At 49.3% G+C, this 18,844-nt stretch overlaps 6 protein-coding genes across 6 annotated transcripts; 5 read left to right on the top strand and 1 right to left on the bottom strand.

Moving 5' to 3' along the window:
• Positions 1 to 229: 229 nt before the first annotated feature.
• BO88DRAFT_345882 (beta-glucuronidase) lies at positions 230 to 2,014 on the top strand (the record flags this gene model as incomplete). Its single annotated transcript, XM_025703319.1, has 1 exon — positions 230 to 2,014. One exon carries the CDS (start codon positions 230 to 232, stop codon positions 2,012 to 2,014), a length of 1,785 nt encoding a protein of 594 aa, XP_025560409.1.
• Positions 2,015 to 2,708: 694 nt separating this feature from the next.
• On the top strand, positions 2,709 to 4,604 carry BO88DRAFT_345839 (MDR family MFS transporter; the record flags this gene model as incomplete). Its single annotated transcript, XM_025703316.1, has 4 exons — positions 2,709 to 2,894; positions 2,955 to 2,984; positions 3,035 to 3,467; positions 3,526 to 4,604. The coding sequence occupies 4 exons, from the start codon at positions 2,709 to 2,711 to the stop codon at positions 4,602 to 4,604; spliced, it is 1,728 nt and encodes a 575-aa protein (XP_025560408.1).
• A 17-nt stretch (positions 4,605 to 4,621) lies between these two features.
• Positions 4,622 to 5,660, bottom strand: BO88DRAFT_406673 (uncharacterized protein). The gene is made up of 2 exons (XM_025707214.1): positions 5,253 to 5,660; positions 4,622 to 5,187 (listed from the first exon to the last, which is right to left on the bottom strand). The coding sequence occupies exons 1-2, from the start codon at positions 5,583 to 5,585 to the stop codon at positions 4,843 to 4,845; spliced, it is 678 nt and encodes a 225-aa protein (XP_025560407.1). The 5' UTR covers positions 5,586 to 5,660; the 3' UTR covers positions 4,622 to 4,842.
• A 1,559-nt stretch (positions 5,661 to 7,219) lies between these two features.
• On the top strand, positions 7,220 to 8,934 carry BO88DRAFT_468999 (pectinesterase precursor; the record flags this gene model as incomplete). Its single annotated transcript, XM_025711593.1, has 5 exons — positions 7,220 to 7,381; positions 7,442 to 7,582; positions 7,637 to 8,028; positions 8,080 to 8,144; positions 8,194 to 8,934. 5 exons carry the CDS (start codon positions 7,220 to 7,222, stop codon positions 8,607 to 8,609), a joined length of 1,176 nt encoding a protein of 391 aa, XP_025560406.1. The 3' UTR covers positions 8,610 to 8,934.
• A 1,035-nt stretch (positions 8,935 to 9,969) lies between these two features.
• On the top strand, positions 9,970 to 12,708 carry BO88DRAFT_437114 (HET domain-containing protein; the record flags this gene model as incomplete). Its single annotated transcript, XM_025709606.1, has 2 exons — positions 9,970 to 10,694; positions 10,796 to 12,708. The coding sequence occupies exons 1-2, from the start codon at positions 10,124 to 10,126 to the stop codon at positions 12,706 to 12,708; spliced, it is 2,484 nt and encodes an 827-aa protein (XP_025560405.1). The 5' UTR covers positions 9,970 to 10,123.
• Positions 12,709 to 14,598: 1,890 nt separating this feature from the next.
• BO88DRAFT_392903 (hydantoinase/oxoprolinase) lies at positions 14,599 to 18,660 on the top strand (the record flags this gene model as incomplete). The annotated part of the gene is made up of 1 exon (XM_025705083.1): positions 14,599 to 18,660. One exon carries the CDS (start codon positions 14,599 to 14,601, stop codon positions 18,658 to 18,660), a length of 4,062 nt encoding a protein of 1,353 aa, XP_025560404.1.
• Positions 18,661 to 18,844: the final 184 nt, after the last annotated feature.

Raw genomic sequence — 18,844 nt, 5'->3', positions numbered from 1 at the left:
TGTTGTGTATATGCATAGCAGTCAATTGCCGCCTCTATATTAAAAGATGCGTTACTATCGCACATAGTGACTGGTATACTCCTGGCAAGATCAAATCTTCTAATAAACTTACCTTGACTTTGTGAAGATGAGGTTCCTCTTAGTATTGTCAATATTATCCCTAATCCAACATGCAACCTCTACACCCTCACTTTTCCACCCACGTCAAACGGTCCTGCAGAGACCAGCAATGCTAAAGCCCCAACAAACAACTTTCAGAGATATAGTCTCCCTTGATGGACTTTGGAAGTTTGCTCTCGGATCCAGCAATAATGAGACGACCGCACCCTGGACAGCTCCATTAGCCACCAATCTCGAGTGTCCCGTCCCAGCCTCTTACAATGACATCTTTGTCGATCGTCAGATTCATGACCATGTTGGATGGGTCTACTACCAGCGCGAGGCTATTGTTCCCAGTGGCTGGTCACACCAGCAATATCTCGTGCGCGTTGAGGCCGCCACGCACCATGGTCGCATCTATATCAACGATCATCTAGTCGCCGAGCATGTGGGTGGCTACACACCTTTCGAAGCAGATATCACGGGTCTCGTCTCTGCAGGCGATAGCTTCCGTCTGACTATCGCCGTAAGTAACGTGCTGACTCACGAGACTATCCCTCCCGGCAGGATCGAGGTGGAGGAGTACACAGGTAAAATAACACAGGTCTACCAGCATGATTTCTTCAATTATGCTGGACTTACACGCTCCGTCTCGCTGTACTCTGTTCCCAAACAGCACATTCAGGACATCAGAGTTGTCACTAACGTGGACGGCACAGCCGGGCTGATCGATTACCTTGTCACAGTATCAAACTCAACGACAGAGCGCATCAAGATCAACGTGATCGATGAGGATGGAAAGACTGTTGCCGAGGCATCAGGTACTCGTGGTACTGTCACCATAGATCCTGCCAGACTGTGGCGTCCGGGAGATGCATATCTTTACCAGTTTCGAGTGAGCATAGTGGGCTCGGACGACAGTACAATTGATACCTATAGTGTTGCGACGGGTGTACGCACAGTCAAAGTCAGCGGGAACCAATTTCTCATCAACGACAAGCCATTCTACTTCACCGGCTTCGGGAAACACGAAGACAGTAACGTGCGCGGCAAAGGTTACGACCCAGCGTACATGGTCCACGATTTTCAGCTGATGAATTGGATGGGAGCAAACTCATTTCGCACTTCACACTACCCCTACGCCGAAGAGGTGATGGAATTCGCGGACCGGCACGGAATTGTTGTCATTGACGAGACGCCTGCTGTTGGCCTATCATACTCCATTGGGGCTGGTCAGTCCAGCGAGAACAGTCAGCAGACATTCACCCCGGAAGGAATCAACAATAAGACGCGCGAAGCTCACAAGCAAGCAATCCGGGAGCTCGTTGCTCGGGATAAAAACCACGCTAGCGTTGTCATGTGGTCAATTGCTAATGAGCCTGCATCGCATGAGGCAGGAGCTCGTGAGTATCTCTCGCCACTGGTTGACCTGGCCCACGAGCTTGACTCCACCCGTCCAGTCTGTTTTACAAATTACGGAGATGCTACCTATGAGCTTGATCGAATCTCGGATATGTTTGATGTTCTCTGCCTCAACCGCTATTTCGGGTGGTATACCCAAACTGGCGAGATTGAGGAGGCAGAGGCGGCTCTCGAAAAGGAGCTACTGGGCTGGGAGGGCAAATACGACAAGCCCATCGTCATGACAGAATACGGGGCGGATACCATTGCTGGCCTCCATTCTGTGCTTGGGCTTCCGTGGAGCGAGGAGTTCCAGGTCGAACTGCTCGACATGTATCATCGGGTATTTGACCGTGTGGAGTCAGTGGTGGGAGAGCAAGTCTGGAACTTTGCTGACTTTCAGGCGGCTGTAGGGGTCAGCAGGGTGGATGGTAACAAGAAGGGTATCTTTACGAGGGATAGGAAACCAAAGGCTGCAGCCCAGACTTTGAGAAACCGATGGAGGCATATGTAGGTAGCCTATATCGGGGCCATAGGGGCAGAAACACCAGTCTTTGCTTTTTATTAGGGTACTTGAATGCGCGGCTAGAAGGCCAAGCGTCTTCGCCAAACCTCCTTCCATCTCACGGCACGGGCCGATGCCAATAGCTTACTGGCAATTCCGGCGTTATTACCACATGGCACGATGCCTCACAAAAAAAGGAGCTAGACCCACATTTGCAGGCCATTTGCGTTGAATTTTTTGTTGTTTTGCCGACCGGCTCATCGGCCAGTAAGTAGTCTAGTCTAAAACAATGAGCCGGACATCCACCCAATTGGGTCCCCATTATGTCTCTCCTGCCCCTTTCTTGATGTTCCTCCTTATGTCTCCACCTTTAACACAGGCAGATCCAACCAGTGGTCAGCATCGCGATCAGAGCCCATAATAGCCATGACGTTGTGTAAATCTATGATCGATCTATTTCTCCACTTGCTGCCGTTGAAGGTGTCAAGGAGTGCTGCCTACATATTGAGTCCTCTGGACTCTTGTGGCCATCTGTCTGCAGAAGACTATCCCACCACACCTTTTCTTCGGTTATTTGATTTTCTTCACTCTTTTTGTCGTAGCCGCTCATTTATTGAATTTGTTTTTCTACCACTGCATTTTCCTCTTCCCTAGAGGCTGTCACGTTCCTTTCCTTTTTATTCTTCACGATAGTCTCCGTTTCATGGCTGTCAATGCAGGGCAAGATCACTCTCCTCGACAGTACCAACACCTAGAAGAGGACCACATCCTCTCCAATCATGTCAAGCATGATGTGGGAAAAGACACTTCTACTGAAACAGCGGAGGATGTCTTTCCCACTGATCATCAGAGCAAACAAAGGGTCGCAGTTGTGATGACATCCCTGAGTGTACGCATACCCATATAATCACCGTCACTGTCTTGTACACTGTCTAATATTCGTGCGTAGTTATGTGTTTTCCTAGCAGCGCTAGACATCGTAGGTCATTAAACCCGATCATACTTGGCAAAATCCTTACACTTCCACAGACGATTGTCTCCACAGCTCTTCCAGAGATGGTCGCCCATTTCAAAGCTTCCGACAGCGCTTACACCTGGATTGCCTCGTCGTATCTGCTAGCCAATGCCTCCTGTGTGCCGCTGTGGGGTCGTATCAGCGATATCTGGGGCCGCAAACCGATCCTTATGACAGTTGTCGCGTTGTTCCTGGGCGGTAGCTTGATCTGCGGCGTAGCGATCAATGTTAATATGGTCATCGCAGGCCGCGCGATTCAAGGCGTAGGCAGCGGCGGCATCACTGTGTTAGCCAATATCTGCGTGTCGGATATGTTTAACGTGCGTCGTCGATCAGCCTACCTAGGGATTTTCGGCGCAACCTGGGCGATTGCTGGTGCCATCGGACCCATCATCGGTGGCGCATTCACGACTTACTCGACCTGGCGATGGTGCTTCTATATAAATCGTTCGTCCTATTCCCCACGTCTTCTCCTGATGGCAGTCTTCTAAACCCCCATCTTCAGTACCTATCGGCGGCCTCGCCTTCTTTGGCCTTCTCTTCTTCCTACAACTACACACTGCGTCTCTCACCCCTCTCAAAGCTGGCCTCCTCTCCCTCGACTGGATCGGACTGTGCCTCATCGTCGGCGCGACACTCATGCTCCTCTTCGGCCTCGAGCTAGGCGGCTCACTCTATCCATGGTCTTCCCCCACGATCATCTGTCTCCTTATCTTCGGCGTCCTCACAGCCGGTCTCTTCCTCGTCTACGAAGCCCGAGTCGCTCAGATCCCCATTATCCCCACAACGCTCTTCTCCAACCGCTACAACCTCACCATCCTACTGATCAACTTCTGCCACTCCACCGTCTTCCTGGGCTCCTGCTTCTACCTCCCCGTCTACTTCCAAAACATCCTCCTCGCCAGCTCTCTACTAAGCGGCGTATACCTCCTCCCACTAGTAGGAGCCCTCGCCATCTCATCCGGCCTGGCCGGCTTCGTCATGCGCACCACCGGCCGCTCCCGAGAGGCCATCATCCTAGGCATGTTCCTCGCCACCCTGGGCTATGGCCTATTCATCGACCTCCCCGCCACCAAGTCCTGGCCGCGGATTATTCTCTTTCAGATCGTCGCTGGTCTCGGCATCGGTCCTAACTTCCAGGCTACCTTGATCGCCCTGCAGGCCAACACCACCCCCGCTGAGCTGAGTCGCGGTACTGGAACATTTTCGTTCGTGCGCCAGCTGGCTGCCGCGATATCTGTCGTTGTGGGGTCAGTACTGTATGCGCGCGCTGTAAGCGGGCAACGCGGACAGATGGCCGCGGTGCTGGGGGAGACGGTCGCGCAGGAGATTGTGGAGGCTTCGACGGCTGCTGCTGCGATTGTGGAGACGTTGCCTGTTGGCGAGGATCGGACGGTGGTGTTCCATGCGTTGACGGCTGCGTTGCGATGGGTGTGGGTTTTTTATACTGCTGTCGCCGGGGTGGGGTTTCTTCTTAGTCTGACTTTGCGTGATATTCGGTTGGGCGATGCGCATCGAAAGGCTACGGACGAGGAGATTGAGGGACAAGAGATGGAGAGAGGAAATACTTCTAATCTTGAATAGTCACATGACTATAGTTAGTGCGCATTACATTTTCATTATTTCACTGAGTGTGCTAGAAAAGAATTGCAATATATAGCACATAACATAATCATATAGACCAGGTGAGTTACACAATAGTATGCACTTTGCATGTGAGTCAGTCTTGCCATCCCTCCCAAATGTACCCAACATAATCAAACACCATCAACCTCAAAGGTAATTTCCACGTCCCAAGCATACAATAAATAAAATAGATACATCACTTAGTAGAAGGATTCGGCATCCCCTCGGTATGCGGCCACTTCCGGAACAAATCCGCCAGATGATCAATGGGAGCCGTCAACAATCCAATCGCCGTCTCGAAAGGCGGCTTATCAGGCGCACTAGGATGAGACCGCGACGGCACAAACATCTTCGTCCTTCCAAAGGACTTTGCAAGCTTCTCGCTTTCCTCTACCGACACGGCGTCCTCCAGCTTCGGTAGATCTTGACTCTCTTCTTCCTTGATGTGCTCGGACAGATCCTTCATCAGAGCCCGGACAGTAGACTCGAATGCCGGGTCTGTGGGCTTCATGTTTTGGAATTTCTTCAGTTGTTCTTTGACCTACAGACACTATTATTGATACTTGTTGGGTGGAAGGGTAGTGAAAAGGATGATAAATGACTCACAGATTGATGCTCTTTACGGTCCTTATCCGCCATAGCCAGCCCGTCAGGAAGTGACTTCTCGAACTGGGGATAGACGACCAGCTCCTCAGCAATTGAATGACGGGCCAGTTCCCAAGTAAATTGGTTCTGCCATTTAGTTTTCTCAGTCTCGGTAGCAGAGTTTAGGATCTTGTTGTAGTAGTCTTCAATCTCGCGGTGGTCGGTCTTGATTGCCTCGGATATACGAGATGCCATGATGATAGGTGATTGGGATATTAATCGGTGTTGTATTTGAATAGATAGTAAGGGCTTGAGAATAGGGCGAGAAGGGTTGACAAGATGGCGGATAGTCATTATTAAGGGCTAAAGAAGAGTACTGGTTACACTATGTAATTTATCGGTGGTCCTTCTAGCCTTTTTTAAACTGTGTGTAGCTAGACGTCATTATGAATTACTGTGTAACATGTCCCTTGCTGTCCGTACTAAATACGATCGTGGTTTATACTTAAGGTTTGGGCGGCATCATCATCACGACAGCTGCGGTTGCCGAGTGATGACCAGGCGGCGCCTTTTACTAATAACCCACGCGGGAAGCCAAGGTTGTTAAATCTTGTTCCTGACCAATGAACTCTTTGACATTTGTAAGTGTGGGATAGTCTGGACAATGACGAGAGTATTGAATAATAAGTATCGGATGGAATAAGGAAAAACAATAAGAAGAAAGATGACATCATAGCAAGAATGTTTTTAGAAGAAATTAGAGTGTGTTGTTACCCGGTTGCTCCGGATGGTTATCCTATGTCCATCCATACAGTACAATCTGGTATATCCTACCTAAATGAAGCCTCCAGTTTACGAGTCTGCTGCGGAGATGGGGAGGGGGTGGATGCATAGTTCTCCGGGGGTGTGTGCGGTATCCCGCAGCTGGTGAACGTTTCCATGCACTGCGACTATGTATTAAGTTAGCTAGCCATAATCGGTCCCCATAAAAGAACAACAAGACTGCCGCAAGCAACTTGAAACGTCAATCACGGTGCTCAGGAGAGTCTCGGCATATGAACTCTTGGCCATCTCGGCATTGTCAGACCCACCAGTAAGGACACAACTTCAACTAAGCACCAAGAATAGCACTTAACGACATGGCGTTGTAACTTATCCTCGTGTCGAGTTCTATCTGTGTGCAGTCACCAAATTATACTTTGCAGAGGTGTGGTTCAAGCTCCTTTCATAAGACGCGAGTCAGGAGAGTTTCGGCGTGTCTCTAATTCAGCCCCACATACCTCCTATCATGGAATAAGCTCTGCTGCATTCGGGTCCACTTTGGGACTGGATCGAGACGATCAGTAGATGGGGAACTGTTGATCTGATGTTGTGGAATGCGGGCGATTTGATTAGAGGGGGTGTGTATTGACCTAGTCTACAATGGTTTGTGGAACTGTGGGGGGTGGGAAGGTTATAAGGATATGAAACAAGTGAAGAGCACTACTGAAACAGAGCTTGGGCCATTGAATCATTCCTAGGAGAGTAGTAAGTGATGTCGACCGGGAAAACCTCCTGAATTCTACCAGCACAGCTAAGGGAGATGATTTTGCGAGAATGGCAGTACTGGCAGAATGGGAAGTAGGCCATTAATGCGACTTGTCCAGCAAACCCCTTCGTTGAAATCACAGGAACTTTCCAATTGATATGGGTTTTGGAGTGGCAATTGGACCCTTTACACTTCATATTCAGAACTAGACTTACTGTTTCAACGCCGACGCCCTGTCATTAGCACGCGAGTCGTGCTGCTGCTGATGATGAGATGAACCGTTTCCCGCTTGTAAATCCCCCAGTAGGTGGAGTTTCGATGTGCTGCCGATCCGATCCTTTACCATCCCTTCTTGAGATGCGCTTTAGCTCTTACAAATGCGTATAAGGCCCTTCTGCTCCCTGCTTCTTGAGTTTCGAGCCAATTGACTAAACGAGCTCCCCATTGTCTGCTGGTCAGAATGGAATACACCCTACCGTTGGTTGGCCACAGCCTAGCAATTTTCATCGTCTCGGCTGTCACGGTTGGATTAGCGATAATTGCTGTGGTGTTGCGATGTTTTGTGCGGTTATACATCCTGCGTGCGTTTGGGTGGGATGACGCGCTTATGGTAGCAGCGCTGGTAAATTGTCTTCATCCTCTCCTGAGTAGATCTTGGATATCGAAGACTGACTAATTGTAGGCGCTGTTCATATCATTGAGCGTGCTGTGTATGTTAGGGACGGAAGCTGGGGTCGGTCACGCACTCGCGGACTTCGAGTCGATCAGTCTAAAGAGCATGAATCCCTCGGAAAGTCTGCACGCAGTGCAGTATGCGATGATAGTACGTTCCACCAAGCCGCTCTGCTCATCATGACCTGCCTCTAACACCTATCAGTACTGGTGGCTTGGACAAATGCTCTACCTGTGGGCGTCGGCCGTCGCCAAAGTAGCCATTGCCCTTGCCCTCCTTCGACTGGCTGTTCGCCCGCTGCACCGCTTTCTCCTCTGGACTGTCATAGGCACCGTGATATGCATCGGACTAGTATTCTGGCTTATTCTGCTGCTCGATTGCCTGCCAATCGGGTACTTTTGGGGGCAGATCAACCCTCTCAAGTCGGGAAACTGCTTATCAACCGATATCCTCCTCATCATCGCATACACCTACAGTTCGCTCACCATTTTCTGTGACTTTACGCTTGGGATCTTCCCAGCAGCGTTGATCTGGGGGCTGCACATGTCGCCACGCACAAAGGTGGCGTTAGGTGCGATTCTCGGGCTTGGAGCAGTGTATGTGAAGTCCCACGCCCCTGAAAGAGGACAAGCTAATCAATTTTATAGTGCAAGCGTGGCTGTGGTCATCCGCCTCCCTTACCTAAAGCACTATGCCGACGCAGATTTCCTTTGTAAGCTTCTCCACAACCCCATCACAAGAAGGGTTGTCTAACAATGCAGACTCGACTTACCAAATCGCCATCTGGTCCGTCATGGAAACCGGCCTCGCCATTATCGCCGGCAGCCTCATTACCCTTCGCCCGCTCTTCCGCTGGTTTCTCGACGGCAGCTCGTCATATCGCTTGGACAGGCCACATTGCGTGCGGCGGGGGCCCTGCATTGCGGGGGGTTATGGATTGTCAAGCTCCACGCTGAAGAAATCGGTCACCAAGGATGAGGTGAACTACTGGCTGCCGGATCTTATGTCTGTAGATAACTCGCACGCACACGGGGTTATCACGTCTGTCTCGACGCCACTAGGGAGGAGATGCTTGAATGGTAGTCAAGAGAACTTGACGGGCGGTTGGCACGGCGGAGTGCAGCATAAGCATCGGGTTAGCGTTCATCGCACATTTACCGTGGAGGATGAGGTGTAGAATACAAGAAATAAGACAAATGATATTGAAATGGATCGGCAACGCAAGTGCTTAGATGAGAAGTGCATTGGGGCACTTTCTCGACGTGGAAATCTCATATTCATTGTTCATGGAGATGTGTGCCATCAGAACAGGCCATCGCTGTCTCTCGCGAGCATGTCCACAACCTATACCTGTTGATATAGTGATCTATCCTCGAGAAGGGAATTCGATTGTGGGAATGAAACATCCCATTGATATGGAAGCAGATGGGGAAGTTTTGTTATCAGAACGTACAGTGCCGCAGCGTCTAACAGTATCATGGATGCAGTGGGTGCTGTCTACATGAACCAAGGATGAGTGCTACTTTATTGTTGGGCGACCAGGGTGACTTTAGGATAAGTGCATAAAGGTTGGGATAACCATGCTTACCCCGCTCATGCCCACTTAATTAATGAGATAGATCAGATGCTGCTGGCTGTGGCACTGTCTTCCTTGGCAGCATGCACGGCCACGTACTGACATGAGATTGGTAGATATACCGATACAACAATCCGGAAGTCCATAGGAAGTACTCCGTACAGAGTAACGACATGTTAGCATCCTACGATCTACCTAGGTCTAATTACCTGTATCTACCCTACCTTCCCCTGTAGCGCTCGATAGTGACCAGTAGTGAATTTTCTACGTGCTTCCATTTTACCGTATACTTAGCAGTATTTTGAGGTAACATAGTATACATAGAACATAATACTGTATTTAGCTATCACTGCTCTTCAATTACAATTCATTATTATTAGTTTGCATGCTACGCGCAACATTCCATTCCTCACAAAATGGGAAATTGATAACCGTATGATCTTTAAAGGGCTGAGGGATCGACAGCTGATAAGAAGTCAGCCGGTACTCTTTTACTGTACGTACTAGTTTCTTGGTTGCCTGTCAGTTCAGAAACATCTTTTAGAATGGAAAGGAACGGGCAGGGGCCAGTGAGGAGAGGTAGAATAAGAAAAGAAAAGGCCTTATGATAGCTTTTACTAGAAGGGATGTTAAGATGAAGCTTGTATTTCAGCTTGAGGAGAAGAGGAGTTAACATCAGGTATCTTAGTAGTAGGTGACGCATAGCGCTGGCCATCATGCTACAGCCACTGCAGTAAAGAAGGCCACAAATTTTAATGTCCAACTAGATCAATCACCGAGTAAGGCCGTATATATCTATACTAATGTGATGTTGAAAGGCTTCAATATTTGTTGGTTAATTATCAATACACGCGATTTGTTATGGCAGCGGTCCGACCGCAGCCTTCGTTGTCTGATCACATTAGATCAAAAGAGGGGGAAGTCCTCCTAGACAAAATTGCTCACTACCCCTCCATGTTTACCACACCCATACCTTGCTCAAACAAACCCCTGGCCTATAAAGGGACCATCAACCTAGGTATATTTTTTCTTTCCCTTTTAGTTGTTTTGATGATGGGTTGTTTACTTTGACGTTTCTGAAGCATCTCTTTGCATAAAACTCTGGCCAAACAAATATGGGGTCTCACGATTACAAACGTAAACCTAGGTTCTCTTCAAGGCATCAAACATGCTCGTTGTGTCAGGCTAATGAGGGAAACTTGGTACTAAGATACCACTCACCAAAAGGCTATTATCAGAACTATAGAGACAAGTTTCACGGCATGACAGCGAATGATTTATTTCATACTGAGTGCTCAGAATGCTCCAACATCCAAACAGATCCCCTTTGTCAGTTCTGTGCACATATGAGGCTAGGACACCTTGCACGATGTATCCTCGTCTCTGAATACGACGCAATATTACGAAAACATAGATGGTACACAAGGAATACGGATTACCTTAGAGGTTTCAATTTCAATTTGGGAACTCTGAAAGATGTTCAAAAACGATCTACGTCTTGTCAGACCTGCGGAACATTTGCCAGTCATGCAACGTCAATAGCAAACCAGAATCTACTTCCATCGCAGACAATGATCAAACTGGATGTGAGATTGAATCCTGCGCTAATGAGAGGTATCAAATATGAACTGGTGATCACGTTGTCACTTGGATCACTTAAGGCTTCCATAGTTGCTACCAATTATCGTAGGTAGCCCCCTCCCCTCTCTTCATCGTATGGGTCTCTCTGAGCTCCTAATAATATACCTGTGGTTGAAATAACGAGATTAACGAGATTTGTTCTACAGAAAACGCAATCTTCTTCGGGGCTGCGGGTGCACTATCGGGAAACAATCTGATATCTCTGCAAAGGCCAGAGCCGCAAGTAAACTGGAACAGGGTTATCACTTGGCTTCAAGACTGTGCAGATGGCGCCGGTCATGAGGTACCCCATCATCATGAAACATATGACTTACCAGTGGAAGAATTTCGCGTCATTGACACCTATAAAAGATGTGTCATATTGGCTCCTCAAGACTGCAAATACGCCACTCTAAGCTATGTTTGGGGTAGAGGAGGTGACCTCCTACAAGCAAAGCTGGATAATATTGACAATCTAGGCAAGGAAGGGTCTCTTGCAGATGATGACTGCTTGCCAGCAACAATCAATAATGCAATAGAGGCATTTTTTAGCCTAGGAATACCATTTCTCTGGGTTGATCGACTTTGCATATTACAAGACGATGAGCCATGCAAAAAGGCAAAACAGCTGAATGCCATGGGCAAGATATACAATCAGTCATATCTAACCCTAGTTGCTATGGCGGGAAGTGATGCACATTACGGTCTTCCCGGAACAAATTCAAAGAGGCGATCCCCAATGTGGACAGGTCAAACACAGGGAATATACCTGCTTCAAGACATTGACGCGTACAATAAGATTTGTCAATCCTCAAAATGGCAAACTCGAGGATGGACATTCCAAGAAGCAATCCTTTCACCAAGATTACTAGTATTCACTGATCAAGGGGTATTTTATCATTGCCATGGGAAGACCGCACCCGAGGATGAGGACTGTCCAGGTCATTACTCTACATCTTCAGATGTCCAAATCCCGTGGTCTAAATATTCGGATTTGTTAGGCGAATACACAAGCAGGGATCTTACTTGCAAGTCTGATATCCTCTTCGCATTCTCAGGGATCTTGCACTTCCTTTATGGACAAAACCATCATTATGGCCTGCCGTTTAGTGACTTTAGCCGGGCTCTTCTTTGGAAGACCAAAGATGGAAAATATCCTATGCGATATCAAAACGTACAAGAAATGTTTCCATCATGGTCTTGGTTGTCCGTTGATAATGAAATACGCCTCAGCCCTAGAAACGGGAGATGGGAGAGAATTTCTGCATCGCTAGCACAAATTGCTATCCCGTCATCCCAGGATGGGCAAACTCGATGGACAGTTCTTCAAAGTGCATTGACAGATCCCCATAAGCTAGATTCTCGGGATTTCAAAGTGCATATTTTGGCTCGTCTTGCTGTATTAGTAGCCTGGAAGGGGGGTTGCTTCCCAGGTAAGCTCCCGAAAGCTCTTGATGCCAAGGTTACTTGGGAAGAATATGATGATATCATTCGGAGGAGATGGACATCGCTTGCCCAGATGGTTGATGAAGCATACTGCATGCAAGGAGGCCTCCTCGCTGTGAGCGACCAAGAGGCAAGGTTTCCGCCCAAAGCCCAGCATGCTTGTCGAGATGGATGCATCCTTGTTTATACCCAGTCACTTCGGCTTCGCATGGAACGCCCTGAAGGCTCCATGGGCTATGTCAAGCTTCTCGATCAAGGTGGCAACATAGTTGGGTGGTTAGAACCTACTTCTATTAACTGGGGACGCCTTCGTCATATTCCTGATTGGAATAATGGAGCCGAATTCGATGTCCTGGCTTTGTCCTTGCCGTACGATACAAAAAGTACTGGTCTGTACTCCGTACATCATCCTGCACAAAGCTATGACCGCGACGTCGCGGACTGGCGTGACTCGGAACAAAAAACCATCTTTATAAACGACTACTTCAGTCACTACTATGTCCATGTGGTCACTGTGAATTTGATGGTCGTTGAGTCAGAAAACGGCATCAGGAAGCGGGTTGCACTTGCAGAGGCTGCTCTTAAAATTTGGATACAAGCAAAACCCCAGTTTCACACCTTTATTCTTGGATAGAGATTCCGCAAACAATAAACAGGTATAGCATCTCGACTTCTATCATATATTTCATAACTCGCCACTTCATCAGTATACCAGAGCCTGGACCAATGTCTCAAGAAATTAGAAACTACTTTGTGTTTCGATTAAGCAAAGTTAAAAAAGCAAGAAAATCACAAGGTAAAGCACCTATTCACTATTAGCCAGTTCAAAAATTATAAACAGTAGGGAATTTCTACCTTCAACATCATGGGGTTTTTACCATCACATGTCGTTTCTACAGTTCTCTGGGTATGGATAAGTCAAGACAGGAAAGATATGCACGACAGAAATGAAAAAACACCAACTTCATGAGACATATTTTTCTGCTTGTTACTATGAGTAGGTAGCCATCTTCTGCTCGCCCTTCTTCGCGAACTACATCGTAAGCAAAACAAAAACATACAACAGAAGGGATTCGCTGGTGGTCACCCACCCAACTACTAACCTCCCGGCGTGTGGCTTAAGTACGGCTGAGCGGACGGGAAGCCCTGTTTTCCACACCCTATGGTCGTATGTACTCTATCTTTCATTGGCAAGGTTTATATCATGCAATGTGATGCTACACAAGAAGAGCAACAACGAGAAGTTACAACCACCATCCACTGTCTTTTATTTGCGTGGGGGTGAAGCCCCATCGGTCGAGTAAAGAATGCGGAAATTTAAGGCACGGATGCTAGCAATGCAGCATCCTAAAACCCTGATCTTGCACGAATGATAAACTGGACTTAACTAACACTCATAACAATCCAGAACAATAATGGTTTACTTATTGCACTCGGATTTTTCCCTTGAGGACTGGGTTTTTCATTGAATTGGTTAGTATGTCCCGGTTTCAGTGTACGTAGTAAGTACTAGTGGCATTCTACTATGTAAAGTGCCCGCAGAACACAAAGCAATGAGATAGGAGCAGAAACCATGATTATTATTCAGGATCCCCATGTACTCGGATAAAATATAGCTAGACAGTATTATGTTGGACATTATCAAGGTATAATATAAGCGAGCATCAAACTGCCCATGTTAAATTCCGAGAACTCTACCCGGACGAACAACTGACTCAGGGCGTAGGGTAATCTAGAAGGTCTATCTTAGTATCTGGGAAAATGCACGAAGGCGAAAGAGGAACGACCGTTGATGATTTACGACTGCTGGTAGAAATGAGTGAAAATTCTACTGAACATTCAAATAGATAGGCGTATAGGGACGTTCAGGCACCAGAGACTGGATGGATTCTGATGATGGCCTCCATTCTCTGTGATCATATGTTCCAATCCCTTGTTTCCAGATCGTTATCTTCCAGGGTATTCTAAAAATGTGAAAGCTAATCGCATTAAGGTTTTGATGATGTCCTCGAGTTAGCAAGGATCTATCACCCCGTCCCCTTCCCAATACATACATCAATCGAAGAAAGTGCCATCCCTTCACAGATAAGAGACGGCATGCAAAACCACAGAGTAACTTTATCTAATACGAGGGAGAAACCCCCCCTCCAACTAAGCGCATGGTATTACAAAAGTCCCTATCAGCGGAAACGATCTACAATCGCGGCACCTTACCATACACAGTAGCTTGTTTCCGAGACTTATGCATCCATGCCGACGGCATCAACCCTATTCGCCGAAAAGGTATATCGTACAGTCACAATCGGCCCGTCCGGGGGACCCATCAACATCCTAAATACATCATACGCGGCACGCATCTGCAGCTAAAATATTATCAGTCCGCCGATCGCGAAATACCCCTCAGTCGTTTGAGATAAGCTGCCTATGCTTATGCCCGTTCCCAATCCCAATTCAACTCTCTGAGATACAATTTCCGACTTCTTCTTCTTCTACATAGACAACGAGCGTCGAATTGGTTACAATAATGATATCATCCAACGAATTCCGCCTCGGAGTCGACGTAGGCGGCACGTTTACTGACGTGTGCGTCTTCACTCCGAATGGGGAGACAGTCCGCGCCAAAGTCCCCACCACGCCTAACCAAACGATCGGGATCAGACACGGGATCGCGAAGGTGCGGCGCATTCTCAAGGAACGGTATGACTGGAATGGGACATTCAGGTTCATTCATCATGGTACCACAACGGCGACGAATGCCGTGTTGGAAGGCAAAGGGGCGCGGACTGCCTTGGTGGTCACGGCTGGGCATAAAGATATTCTGGCTGTGAGGCGGTCGCAAATCCCAGGAGGTCTTGGGGCGTGGCTTTACTATACTCCTCCTGAGCCGCCGGTGCCGCTGGAGAGGGTGGTTCAGTGTGTGGAGAGGATGTCGGTCGGTGGGGAGACGGTGGTGGAGGTTGATGGGGCGAGGCTGAGAGGGGATTTGCTGGAGTTGGTGGAGAGAGAGAGGCCGGAGGCGGTGGCGGTTTCGTTGCTGAGTTCGTATAGGAATCCTGCTCATGAGGAGGCTGTTGCGAAGATAGTTCGAGAGGTATGTGGTCCGGGGGTGACGGTCAATTGCTCGAGTGAAGTGTTGCGGGAGGTGGGCGAGTATGAGCGGACGGTCACGACCTGTACCAATGCTTTGGTGAAGCCGGTGATGCAGAATTACTTGCGCGAGCTGTCCGAGCAGTTGGCGTCGGAGACAGAGGCGATCCGGGTGTTGAAGAGTGATGGTGGCTTGACGAGTGTCGGCCTGGCCGGCGAGTTCCCCGTGAATATCCTGATGTCTGGGCCGGCTGGAGGAGCCAAAGGCGTGGCTGATGCGGTCGCTCGAAGCACCCCGTACAAAAACCTCATCACTCTCGACATGGGAGGGACTTCGACAGACTGTGCGCTCATTTTGGAGGGGAAGCCGCGTATCCGTCGGGATACTGTGGTCGATACCCTAACGGTTCGTGCACCGGCCGTGGATATTCATACCGTTGGGGCTGGAGGTGGCTCAATCGCAACATATATGGAGGTCACTGAGACCTTGCGTGTCGGACCAGAGAGTTCTGGGGCAGCGCCAGGCCCAGCCTGTTATGGAAAGGGAGGGACCGAAGCGACGGTGACTGATGCAAATCTCGTCCTTGGATACTTGCCCCATACCCTACTGGATGGTGAATTTTGCTTGGATACAGAGGCAGCAAAGACCGCGGTTCAGAAACTCGCCACCGCAATGGGATTACCTCTGAGACAGACGGCAGAGGACATAATCAACATTGTCAATGAAACAATGTATGGTGCTGTTCGATTGGTCTCTGTCGAACAGGGATATGATCCAAGAGACTTTGCACTCGTTGCGTTTGGCGGTGCTGGGCCACTGCATGCCAATGCAGTAGGAAAGCTTCTAGGTGCATGGCCAGTCATCGTACCTCCGTCTCCAGGCATTCTGTGTGCACAGGGCGATCTGACCACCAAGTTGAGTCATGAGCAGTCCGTCACCTTGACTGGGATGGTGAAAGATACCTCGTCGGAGGAACTGCGACAACAGGTGGAAGAACTGGAAAAGCACTGCGAACAGATAATGCGGGACTCTTGTGGTTCGGACTGGCCTATGCCATTGGTTGCCACGTACGAGGTTGATGTCCGATACAAAGGGCAGGCCCTGACCATCACCATCAATCTCTCGCACGACGAAATCCAACTGAACGACCAGGCTTGGCGCCGTGTGCTACAAGACGCTTTCAACAAAAAGCATCAGCAGCAGTTTGGCTACTGTCTTCCTGACTTTGAACTCGAGTTGATGCGTATCGGCGTAATACTCGAGGACGGCTCATCAGATGTGGAGCTGACAGTAGTCCCTAAAGCAGAATCTAGCGAGCCTCCATCCTCGGCCGTCATTGGCACGCAGGTTATCATTATCGAGGGCCGAGAACAGCTAGCGACAGTGTGGGAGCGAGAGAAAATCACTCTCGAAGGTATCCGGGTTACAGGACCCTGCATCATCACGGAGATGGACAGCAACACACTGATTCTTCCCGGCTATTCAGGTGAGATCGATCGCCTGGGTAATATTCTCATCCTGCCAATTGCAGAGCAACCACCCCCAACGAAGCAACATACCTCGGAATCAGCAGCAGAATTGATGTGCAGTAATCCGCTCATCGCAACTCTGATATCCTCTTCACTGGCATGCATCCGTGGCGAAATGGACAAATTGATGCTCCGCTGCAGCATGTCTCCTGCTATCCGCGAGCAGCAAGATGAATTCAACGTCATCACAACTGCAGAGGGCAAGATGCTCGTGGGCCAATTCGGCAGCTTCATCAAAGAGTTCCTTGGGGTGTGGACGGGAAGCATCGAAGAAGGCGATGTTTTCGTTACCAATGACACATACATGGTCAAGGGGGCTGTCAGTCACTTAAATGATGTGATCATCATCCTTCCTATATTCCATGAACATCGGTTGATCGGCTGGGCTTCTCAATTTGGACACTTGACCGATGTTGGCGGCATGGTTCCGGGGAGCATGTCCATCAACGCCACCTCCATCTATGATGATGGAGTCCAGATTCCATGCATCAAGCTCTACTCCCAGGGGGTGATGAACAGCGACCTGGTTGATCTGCTATGTCGAAATTCCCGCCAACCGGCGTGGTACCGATCGGATCTGACAGCTCTGGTGACGGCATGTCGCATGGCAGCAACGCGCATCTCCGAGCTGGCCACCCGCTTCGGAACCGAGGTGTATCTAGCTGCCTGTCAGGAGCTTCTACACCGGAATCGAACTGGTCTGGCCAAGATTGTTGAGCGCCAATTCGACGATAAACTCAGCAAGTTCACCGACTTCGTCGACGACGACGGCCACGGCGTCGGGCCCTGGGCCGTAACATGTTCGATGCAGAAAACCAACGCAGGGGGGTTAAAGTTCGACTGGAGTGGTACGTCTCCCCAGAGCGAGCACAGCATCAACTTTTATCTCTCAGAGACTATGTTCAAGATGCTGGTGGGATACTACCTCATTGCCGCTGCCGCCCCGGGAACAGTCATAAACGACGGGTTCCACGACCTCATTGAAGTGCATATCCCCGAAGGCACCGTTCTAAAGCCAGTCCGGCCCGCCCCAATTTCTTGTCGCACACACTTCCTAGGCCGGACCATGGACGTGATTCAAGCTCTGATCGGGCAGAAGAACGATGCCTATGTAGCGGCAGCTGGGTTCAGCGATTCGCCCCATTTCTTCTATTCCGGATACTACCCCACTGGGGAATGGTATCAACTATATCAGATTGGCTTTGGCGGGGTTCCGGCTCGAGCAGCAGGCGATGGACTGGACTGCCATTGCTTGTTCCCCGCTATCAAGTCAATTCCAACGGAGAGCATTGAGCTGAATTACCCCCTTCGGATTGAAGCAAACGAGAGCGTCGCGGATAGCGGTGGGCCGGGATACTTCCGAGGAGGCAATGCACAACGAACCCTCTATCGATTCCTAGCCAGGGGGGAGATCAGTCTGCATGATGATCGGTGGTTCACAAAGCCATGGGGTCTCAAAGGGGGAAAACCGGGACAACGTTCGCAGAAGATCTTGTATAGGTACTCTCGCAGTGCCGATAGTCCAGTTACGGAGACCCTGCCGTCTAAATGCGACCATATACGTGTGGATCCGGGGGATTTGTTAGAATGGGTGACGTGGGGAGGTGGTGGGTTGGGCGATCCTCTTACTAGACCCGCTGAGCGAGTTGCAATGGATGTCCGTCGGAAATTGGTGACGGTGGAGGGTGCACGCAACGGGTATGGTGTTTTGCTCGATGATGATGGGATGGTCTGTACTCGGGAAACAGAAGAATTGAGGGCAGATATGCGGAGCCTTTTGACGGATGGCATCATCTATGACCGCGGAGGCAGTCTGGACGAGCTACAAAAGTCATGTTTACAAGAGACGGGGCTTGCTGCCCCGATCCCACTGTGGGAGGCTGAGCCATATGGGCCACACACTGGCCTGGAGTATGTGAAGCAGTGGTATGCCACGAAGCAGGAGGAGAGGGGGTGGGAATTGGAGTAATGCTTCATGGGCGGCAGGTGTCACTGCCTGACAGATGACCTGAGCACCCTTATCATCCAGACCTTTGCATACTTGGCCCTCAAATGCCTCATAGAAGTCGTCGTATCACGGACTATTATGATTCAATAAGATTTGTAGTTCCCGACAAGGCCGCATAGTCAACATGATCGTAAAGGCACCGTGC

The sequence above is a fragment of the Aspergillus vadensis genome (genome assembly GCF_003184925.1).
Source record: "Aspergillus vadensis CBS 113365 unplaced genomic scaffold BO88scaffold_20, whole genome shotgun sequence".
NCBI classification, from domain to species: domain Eukaryota; kingdom Fungi; phylum Ascomycota; class Eurotiomycetes; order Eurotiales; family Aspergillaceae; genus Aspergillus; species Aspergillus vadensis.
Note: the sequence above shows the minus strand (reverse complement) of the source record. Positions and strands in the feature narration are given on the sequence as shown.